The sequence below is a fragment of the Pectinophora gossypiella genome, chromosome 29 (genome assembly GCF_024362695.1).
Source record: "Pectinophora gossypiella chromosome 29, ilPecGoss1.1, whole genome shotgun sequence".
Lineage (NCBI taxonomy): Eukaryota > Metazoa > Arthropoda > Insecta > Lepidoptera > Gelechiidae > Pectinophora > Pectinophora gossypiella.
In genome coordinates, this window is record NC_065432.1 from 332,246 (window position 1) to 342,981 (window position 10,736).

At 37.5% G+C, this 10,736-nt stretch overlaps 1 protein-coding gene and 1 long non-coding RNA gene across 3 annotated transcripts in view; one reads left to right on the forward strand and one right to left on the reverse strand.

The window, feature by feature from the left end:
- The window catches only part of LOC126379659 (uncharacterized), a 150,018-nt gene that overhangs the window by 109,909 nt on the left and 29,373 nt on the right, over nt 1–10,736 (forward strand). The gene's annotated exons all lie outside the window — the stretch shown is intronic.
- Nucleotides 1,623–10,365, reverse strand: LOC126379490 (zinc finger protein 58-like). The gene is made up of 4 exons (XM_050028258.1): nt 10,067–10,365; nt 7,832–8,926; nt 6,811–6,970; nt 1,623–5,045 (listed from the first exon to the last, which is right to left on the reverse strand). Exons 2-4 carry the CDS (start codon nt 8,916–8,918, stop codon nt 4,841–4,843), a joined length of 1,452 nt encoding a protein of 483 aa, XP_049884215.1. The 5' UTR covers nt 8,919–8,926; nt 10,067–10,365; the 3' UTR covers nt 1,623–4,840.

Genomic DNA, 10,736 nt, shown 5'->3' on the forward strand with positions numbered 1-10,736 from the left:
AGGCAATCAATTTTTACTTTACAAGACTAAACTGATACTTCACTAAATCAATTTAGTGTTAAGTGAGCCTTCAAATAATCTGAGTAAAGTAAAAGAATACTTGTAGACTTAACAGTAGGCTGAGATAAGACTAAATAGTTTTGTGAATACTTAACTTAGTTTTGTGTATTCTAAATTATCTAAAGTAGGATTTGTTGAAAACTATATAGAATTAAAGAAGGAAATGAATTTATGAAGTCCTAATAAGTCCTATTTGATTTGGATAAATCTCACTTTAGCTAAAGTTTAGACATATATGACTTAATCACAATTCTTGATTGCTACTTGGGCGTCTCTTCATATAATTGTGGTGTTTATTGTATAATAGCGCCAAACTTATAATAAGATAACGCGGACAAATTCTGGAAGAAAGAATCGTAATCAGCGTTTTTTTGCCCGGCCTCGCTGTAATTTGGCAATGCAATGGCCAAAAGGTATACAGGCCAGGCCGAAAAACCACAAGAAAAAAAAAACAAAACAAATATGGCAGTGACTACGATTTTCTCTTCCATTCTAACGATGTTTCGTTGTATCGTATGTGTATCATGGTTTAACAAAACCAGGTAAGCTCAATCCTATGAAAAGCCGCCATTGCTAGCGGTTTGATGACGCAAGTGTTACTAATTAAACTTTATTATTAAAAAGCGAATTACTGACTAACGTACATAATTACTATTACTTGTCACATATATAAAAATCATTAAAACTGTAAGTAAATCTTTTATTAAAAGTTCAAAGTAAGTTAAAAACATTAGTCGTGGGTAATTTATTTTTTACAAAATGGCAACACAGGGTGGGATGACGTCAGCTGAGCTAACCTTGAAATGTTAGCTGTCACTTTTGAGCATACCTTGTTTTGCTATACCATGGTGTGTGTTACCAATTTATGACTTTTGACAAGTTCACATAGACCTTTTATAATTGAATCACATTTTTTTTAAATTTTGTGCATTAACAGTTAGTGAAAAGTTCTGGCTAAAAAGAGTAGTAGTAGAATATAATTGTTCATGGACGTAGTCAGATTTGACCTAAAACAAAGAAATTATTTTTTTAAAGTACCTAGTTAAAAAAAATGCATTAAGTATACTGTTTGTTTTTCTATGCATTAGCATTAGTATCCGCTAGGCAACACTAAACGCGCAACAAATAACGCTCAACATTCGCACAACAGCGCGCAACGTTGCCAGCTGAAGCGCAACATGTCGCGCGGGTTGTTGTTTGTTTAGAGAGCATCGTTAGTTGTTGTCGAGTGGAGACACAACGCCCAACAACTCTAATTCCTCTTGCGACATGTTGTCGATGACAGACGTGTAGATGCGTAGATAGATAAACAACGTTTTTATGCAAAATTCACAAATTCTATTGGCGGGAACGCATATTTAGTTCACATTTCGTTTCGGCATACATTCATAACTGTATTATTTTATGTTAAAACAATAAGTATGTCGAATAAATATTTTTTCTTTCTTCTTTCTCATTTAATGTATAATTAGTCTGTAAGTTCCAAATAATATAAAATAAATCCCTACTAATATTATAAATGCGAAAGTAACTCTGTCTGTTTGTCTGTTACGCTTTCCCGCTTAAACCTCTCAACCGATTTTGATGAAATTTGGCACAGACAATTTTTAGACCCTGAGAAAGAAACCTTTTATTGCGATAAAAAGGGATGAAGAGGTTGAAATAGAGGTTGAAATTTTGTATGGGATATTTTAATTTTAAAAGATAAAACCATGAAACTTTGTATTTAAGCACTCGATAAGAAATAATTAAACAAAGTTCCGCGCTAACTTTCAACACGCTGGGCATCATGACGCGCTAATGTTGCCAAGTGAAAACACGGGTTTAATAACCTTGAATTTCTACTCTTTACAGCCAAGTGTAAGTTATGCTAGTACTTACTCAATTAGTAAAAATTGACTTAAATTTTTATTTTTTTACAAACACCGAGAGGTCGAAGAGACCGTTAAAAATGTAAATTTGATACCTAGCTGAAAAAATACATGAATTTACTATTTCACATAATTTATAAACAATGTATTATACAGAAAGTATAATAAAAAATAAAATTATTTAAATATAATAATATATATACACTTTTGTGTGTATCATTTTATAAATGTATACAGGATGGTAGTGACATCGTAACGAAAACTTTGAGGAATGATTCAGACCACGATTCTGAGTTGATATCAAGTGGAATTTTCCGTCGCAAAAGTATGTAGAAAACACTAAAATATTCATGTATTTTCCGACAGGGAATTCCACTTGATATCAACTTAGAATCATTCCTCAAAGTTTTACGTTACGATGTCACTAACAACCTGTATACTTAACTATGTATGACCAATGGGGAAATTACAGTTCTTTGTTAGGAGTCTTTGATGTGTATTTATATTTGAAATTACTTATCATGCACACGACGTAACAGCCTCCGTGGTTTAGTGGTTAGAGCGTTAGGCTCACGATCTGGAGGTCCGGGTTCGATTCCCGATGGGGACATTGTCGAAATCACTTTGTGAGACTGTCCTTTGTTTGGTAAGGACTTTTCAGGCTCGAATCACCTGATTGTCCGAAAAAGTAAGATGATTCCGTGCTTCGGAAGGCACGTTAAGCCGTTGGTCCCGGCTATTAGCCGGAAACACCTCCACCAACCCGCAGTGGAGCAGCGTGGTGGAGTATGCTCCATACGCCCTCCGGTTGATTGAGGGGAGGCCTGTGCCCAGCAGTGGGACGTTAGGCTGTTTATGTATGCACACGACGTACATTGACCAAATTGGAGATGTTGTATTCTGTGCTGTGTAAAATCATTTTAAAACAATATAGTCGGTTATACATATTAGTGTATAATGAGCCGTGGTAGCCCAAAGCTTGCCAGTCACTTTGAGGTCGCAGGTTCGAATCCAGCACCAATGATTGTCGAATTCATGTTTGGATCATAAATGATTATCACGTGCTCAGCGTGAGGAAACCCACATTCCCGAGAAATTCATTTTCGGAGGTATGTGACCTCCTGTATTGGGCTGGTTTTCCCTTCGCGGGTTGGAAGGTCAGACAGGCAGTCGCTTCTGTAAAAACCGGACTTGTCAACTCTTCAGGTTAGGTAAGCGGACCCTGTGAGAAACGGGATAACGCTAGGTAAATATACTGTAGCGGACCCAACTAGTTGGCCACCTAGTTCCGCTCACATGCAACAGATGGCGTCACATTCTTCAAGCGGTCGTGAAACGCGGTATCGAAGTTTACACAGCAAGACGCATATATACATCTTCCAACACAACACTGTCGGATCGTGGATCCCTAGTCACACTACCAACTTGTGGCTAGCGGGGTACTATGCTCAGTTCGGTACCCCGAAAACATCCTTTGGCGGCAGCACACCCTCGCCGCCAAAATACAAATACATATGTGTAAAAAGAACTGTTATTCCACCAATCCATCAAAAAAATAAAATATTCCATACTCAATAATTATTTAAAACAAGGATAACATTTGAATTATTTACATTTAGGTAATTACATTATTTACACGTTACATGTCACCTGGAATCGAACCTGGGACTTATCTACACAGCACTGTAGGACTATTGACATCACATCTGGACTATTTCTTCAGGCGTTCTAAAAAGGTCAGATAGAAGCAATTTATTTAAAAAAACTATATTGAAATTTGGAGCAGCGTGGTGGAGTATGCTCTATACCCGCTCCGGTTGATTGAGGGGAGGCCTGTGCCCGGCAGTGGGACGTATATAGGCTGTTTATGTCATGTGATGCGTCGAAGTAGTAATAACATCCGAATGACATTTGAAAGGACGATAGCTTCTAGCAGTTAAAATATAAATTAAAGCAACCAGTAGGCTCTGCACGGTAACCGCGAATTATATTGAGCGCTTCGACCAATAGCCGTTTGACGTCCATCTACGTAGATAGCATTCGTATCGTTTATTGGTCGAAGCGTTCGCTAATTCGCGCAGCGAGTCTACTGTGTCACAATTTTGTCCAAAACTAGTGTTGCACGATAAACGACTGTGTACCAATTATTTTTCTAAGCCCCTAAATAATCTAAATATCAATATTGAAAATTCTACAATTATGCCGATTATAATTTAACAATCGTTAGATATAATCGATATTATCCATTAGTGAAATAGTTGCAATACTGTCGGTGAAATCGATTTTATTGCAACAATCGATTCTACAATTAAACCTCTCATCTGTCGAGATACCAACCACAATAGTGTCTACACTTTACATTGCGTCTGGTTGAGATCTGCGTTCCGGCGTTAGAAAAGTTCATCATCACTAATTTAAGAGGCCCGCTCTTGTCGGTGTAGCATTCTCTATGCTACTTAAAAAAAAAGAAAAGAAAAAGAAAAGAAAATAAAGAAAAAAAAGGGAAGTTAATCGATCTAATTGTAAAATTTTCAATATCGAGAGGCTTAACGATATTTAGATTAGTTAGGTAGTGGCCCCGATTCCTGCAAACACCTCCTAATTTTACTTTAAGTTATACCTGTCATTTCATTATCCAGGAAAGGAAAGGGACGGAAGATTGACAGCTCTTAATTTTAGGAAGAATTAGATTTGTGTTTAAAATTGACGTGTGTTACATAAATTTTATGCTTGTCGATTACCCGTCCCTTCCTTTGCGGCGGATAAGAAAATGACAGATATAACTTAAAATAAAATTAGATGGTGTTTACAGGAAATAGCACCATATTCCGCAACACTGCACAAAACTGTCACAAAATTGACTATTATGAAATTGACTATCACAAAACTGTCTGTTACAACTCACTATGTTACTCCGATTCGGACTCCGTTTCATCATCGGAGTCCTCGGAACTGGAGACTGGTTCACATTTGATGAATTCTATCTCCTTCCTCTCTCGCTTGGGTCTCCCTCTCTTCTTCGGGACACCGTCTTCGTTCATCACTGTCTTCACCATTTGTGAAATCCTTTTTAGGTGCTGCTGCTCGTGTCTTTGGAGATGGTTGTTCAAATACCTGAGGAGAGAAGACGAATACATTGTTAGAAATGTATTCTTCTACTGGATGCAAGGCATGCTAACATGATGTTGGGTGTCTAGTAACAATTTAAAAAGTAAAAAGTCATTCTATTTCTTTGACAACAGCTTTTTGGCGGGAAACGGGAAAGGGACAGTTGCTTTCTTCATTGTATAATCTAAATAATTAATACGAAGTGGTGTTTTGTGGTTAATGATCGCATTAAGTTAGTCGGAAGACATTCGCGAGTGTTATTATATCGGAGTATTCCATAAACAAAGTGTATCTGCCTATTTTCGCTTCGTGCCAGGAAGCCGCTTCATAACTCGAAAGTCTATGCGGACTTTTGAGTTAATTCGTTTGGGGTTCGGAGTAAGAGTCTACTCCGAGGGTGGGGGCTTAGGTTTCATCATCATCACCTTTCATCATTTCATTAATCATCAAGAAAAAAAATACGTAAGACATGGCTGTATGGGCATAGTTCCCTTTGCTTTACCCTTAGGGGAAAACCAAAACAAAAAAAAAAATTATTTGACAACTGTTATGACACTGACATTCTCTCTCTTCCATTTCGACTCCATATTCTTGTGTACGCGATATATTTTTGTGTGTAATAAAACCCAGTGTAATCCTCATCGTATATAAAGATTTGTAATATTGGACATAATAAAACCAACCGATATCGGCGACTGAATATCTGTGCATATTTATTTTGACAATTCCACGCCACGACATACATACATACATAAACTTGTAGCAGAATACAAACTCTGCACATACTGGCCTTTTGTTCTGACCGTCATCATTTTAAATTACGAAATTCTCATTCCATTCCGCATTTCCTTTCATTTTACTCTATTTTGACTCACTGCATCCCCGACCTTGATTAACACAACACAAGTGTATTATACTGTTTAGGGCCGTGCCCTCGTAATTCTCGATTATTTTGTGAAGTGCTTTTATTAAACTGTATAGTATATTCCTGCTTGCTGCTTGCTTCTAATTTATCATCGTTATCACCAATCAAATCAAATCAAATATACTTTATTGCACACAACATACAAAACAAATTAACACAGATGATGATAGATATAGTACAATCTGGCGGCCTTATTGCTAAGCAGCAATTTCTTCCAGGCAACCAGTGGATAGGAAACATTATTACAATTTGGTGCGGGACCAATCACCCCCCTACTCTGCCAGCACGTCGGGATACCATATCCTCACCACCCAGCGTGCCGCAAACTCACGCCTATTTCCCACCGGGGTAAGCAGAAACTATTGAATTCCATTTGCTTCGATCCTGACACACTTCTCTTGCTTCCTCCACATTCATCAATCGCATCACACACGCACGTCGGTTCAGAGTAGATCGTATAGAGAAGACGAATGGTTTGCTTTATTAAAAAATAAAAAAGAAAGTCTAGGGCCCTGTGCGGAGATTTTTCTCGCAGCTTCATTTCCCCGGCTACACACGTGAGAAACTGCAGTTCTTTAGTCTTCGTATGGCGTCAGACGTCACACACACAGATGCGCGTGTACAATAACGTCAATGTGTAGTGTCTGTGTAAAACGAGGTGTTTTGTATGAAGTGTCTGGTAATGAACCAACCGAGGTTCGCGCCCAACTGGGCACTCTCAGGCCTGTTGTCTTAAACTTTGTACCGGGTGAGAGCAGCGCTCCCCATTTGTCTGGCTAAGTAGTTAATGCCGTCTGCGGCAAATCTACAATAAGTCACGTCAAAAAAAAAAGAGCAAATAAATACCTCCTCAGTTTAAACTTCTTTCCGCACTGCTCGCACGCATGTTCATATTTCTCCTCGGCGAGGTCCATGTGCACCGCGTTGTTGTGCCGGCGCAGGTAATGCGCGTGCGCAAACTCCTTGTTGCACTTCTCGCAGCGGAGCTTGGGCTTTGACGGGTGCACTGACAAAGTACAAATATACTTTACAAGCTGTTTCCTGCGACTTCTTTCGCGTCTTCTTCTGTCGTGCGGGTTGTGAGGTGGATGACCAACTTCATCAACCCTGGCGTCAGAGTGAGCCGAAATTATTCCACCAAAACCTACATGGAGGAGAGATTGGGCGCTTCTTGGCAAATCCAGTGTCCATAACGGCTAAAGTTGTATATAAATACTGTACTGTCTCTTAGGAACTACAATCCCTGAACAATAAAAGTGATGATTTTATGTGTGTCGTAGATTTTACCTAAATAAACTTTTTTTTTAATCATCATTAAACCCTCTAAACTATGATGCTGGCATAACCACTAAGAGTGGAACAAGCTTCGATAAAAATTAGATAAAATAAAAATCTATTGCATGCACGGGTTTATTCTACGGTTGCCACAAGACACGTGGGGGACCACAGGCTGGGGACGCTGGGTCCCCCGCTTCGTGTATATGGCCAGTCTAACGCTAAGATAATTAAAGCACATAATAACGGGTTCTTACCGCGTTTAAATGGGGATATGAGACTCCCGATATTTCGACACTGTTGCAAGTGCCATAATCACGGGATGATTGATGAGATTGGAGTGGAGTAGGTAGATCCATAATTTTCTACGGGCAGACATATCTGCCTACCCTCTTTGTTTGCCGCTTGTTTATGTTTTTGATATCGGAATGTTCGGAACCATCTGAACTCGCACCAAACTCACTACGAGTCTCATATCCCCATTTAAACGCGGTAAGAACCCGTTATTATGTGCTTTAATTATGATAATAACCGCGTAAACTTAAAACAATGTATAACGCTAAGATTACAGACAGGAAAAATAAGTACCTACCTATTTTTTTATGCTTCTTCAAGCGTATAGCGGAGTGGAAGAACTTATCACACAAGTCACATTTCACCTTCGTGTCCAATGACGAGTGCACCTGCATATGCTCCTTCAAATACTGGTCGTTCTTGAACTCTTTCAGGCACTCCGGACACTGAACTTTGGACTCTAAAGGCGGATGAATATTGAGAACATGCCGTTTCATATGATGACGGGACTTAAAAGTCATATCGCAGAAAACACACGGATGTCTCTCCATTTCCGAGTGCTGAAATTGCACATGACGGTTTAAATTCAACGGGTTTTTGTAAAGCTTCAGACAAATCGGGCATTTGTGCTTGTCCTTGTCAGCTCGGTGGACCGATTCCATGTGGTATCTAAGTTTGTACGGTACGGAGAACTGTTTGCCACATTCCGGGCACTTCAACTCTGGCAGTGTTGTTGGGTGGATCCGTTTTATGTGCATGTGTAGAGCACGCCTGGTCCGAAACTCTTGCAGGCAATATTGGCAGTAACATTTCTCGCTCTCAGAATAGTGCTTATTCATTCGGTGCATGTACAGGTAATGTTTATTTTTAAATGTTTTATCACATAAGTTGCATATGACGGCTGATTCTTCGGTTGAGTGTACTCTAGTAGTGTGCAGGTATAAGTTTTGATAGTTTTTAAATTCTTTATTGCATTTCTGACAGAAGTATCGCTTCTGGAACCGTGTTATCGGGGTAGGCAGGTGAGACGGTTTCCACGTAGCCAGGACAGACTCATACATTTCTCTCTGTTCTGGAGTCAACAACGAACTTGTAACGCTTATAAACTTCATATCTTTAGGTTTTTCAGTAATTTCATCTTTTTCGTCCAATTTTATTTGTGATTCGGTAGATTGGCTAGGCTGTTCACTTATCTGCACCATCGGTTCCAGCTTCGGTCCCATGTATAAGTCGGATTTATAGTATGGTGTTGGTTTAAGTGGTGGAGCGTAGTACGGGTCCTGTTTTGGTGGTGCGAGGTGCAACGGCTCTGCCTGGGGCTGACCAAAGTATAGGGGCTCTATTTTTGGGGCCCCCAAGTGCAGAGGCTCCTGCTGGGCCATCATGGTTTGTGCTGAAACAAGGTTTGTTTATTGGTTTTAATATTTGTCTTGTATCTGTATTTCTCTGGTGTCCAGATACTAATTAATTAATTAATTTATTTATTTGTACACAACAAAACAGATACAAGGAACATACAAAAAAGATAAGATAAGATATTTATTGCATTCCTGAAGAAAACAGATAGTACAGTAGTATTAATAATAATAATAATAAAAAAGTTTATTTAGGTAAAATCTACGACACACGTATTAAATCTTTTTATTTGAAAAAAAAAACTTTAAGAGAAAGATTGATGAAGAAGGAAGCAAGAGAAGTGTGTCAGGACCGAAGCAAGTGGAATTCCATAGTCTCATACCCCAGTGGGTAATAAGTGAGTTTATGTATGTATGTAAAAAAAAAGAAAAATAAGCAGAGAAAAAATGTGTGCATGTGTTTTTTTACGAGGCTTTGATCAATTGATGTGTTATTCTTGATTCTATGCCCTTATTCAACCAAAAGTGCTTGAGATCACGGTATAAGAAGACCAGGTATGCTCAAAACTGACAGCTAACATTTCAAGGTTAGCCCAGAAGACGTCATCACACCCTGCATAGCCATTTCGTAAAAAATAAATTACCCACAACCATTGTTATATTTACTTTGCAAGGAAATTTTGAACATTTAATAAAAGAGTTACTTATAGTTTTAATGATTTTTATATATGTGACAAGTAATAGTAATGAAATACATTAGTCAGTAATACACTTAATTTTCAATAATAAAATTTACGTCATCAAAGGGCTAGCAATGGCGGCTTGTCATAGGATTGAGCATACCTGGTCTTCTTATACCATGATGGAGATGATAAATAAATGATATTTTGTTTTCTGAACACATTTTGTTTTCTTATTATTCCTAGTTTAGCATAAATTAAAATTATCTAATTGGATGCTAATTGTTGTTATGTATTTGGAGTAAGTATTATTTACTTAAAAAGTTAAATATAAGTTACTATAAACTTGTTTTTAACGTAGGAAATATCGCTTCTACGGGCAGAAACCAGCGCAGAGTTACTATTGAACGTAGATATAATCTAAAAAAAATGAATTTTATAACCCAAAAAGTTATACAAAGATAACATATAATGTTAATACTCAATATTATAGCTTACCGTATAGCCGTGTGCGTCGGCGTTGCCCGTATTACATTAACACGTCATGTTTTTTATCAAAAACACAGTCGTAGCTATATAGAATCGAGTTATTGATAAAATGTATTAACTCTCTAAGGACATAACATTATCTTTAATCGCTAAATATCGACTTGCAACATCCGTCAACCTCACAAATGACACTAATATGGCGAAATATACACAGCAGGAACGATTTTCATCAATTTTTATGGCGAAAACTTAAATATTTTTATGGAAAATTACTATAATTCGCAGTAGAACGACGAACGAAATAAAATCATTTGACAGATTTGACATTTTGATTTTTTTTAGTTGATTCTTCGTGATTTCTTTGTAGTGTCTGACAAAGGCATGAAAGTTTAAACAGCCATGTGAATTTAGTTATTATTGGAAATAAATTAGTTTTATGCGTTTTAAATTGTAAATAATGTATGAAAAATTCCATTATTTTTATTGATAAGCTCATTTTTATCTCTGTCATTATTGTTGATTGATTGATAACGGTTAACTAAACCAAGAAAACGGTATATTTGTAGTTTTAGAATGGATTTAATACTTCTTAACACTCGAGAAACTGATTTCAATGTTTTATTTACTTAAAAAAACTATAAAAATGTAGAGAAAATAAATACACCACGTGTTCTTCGCG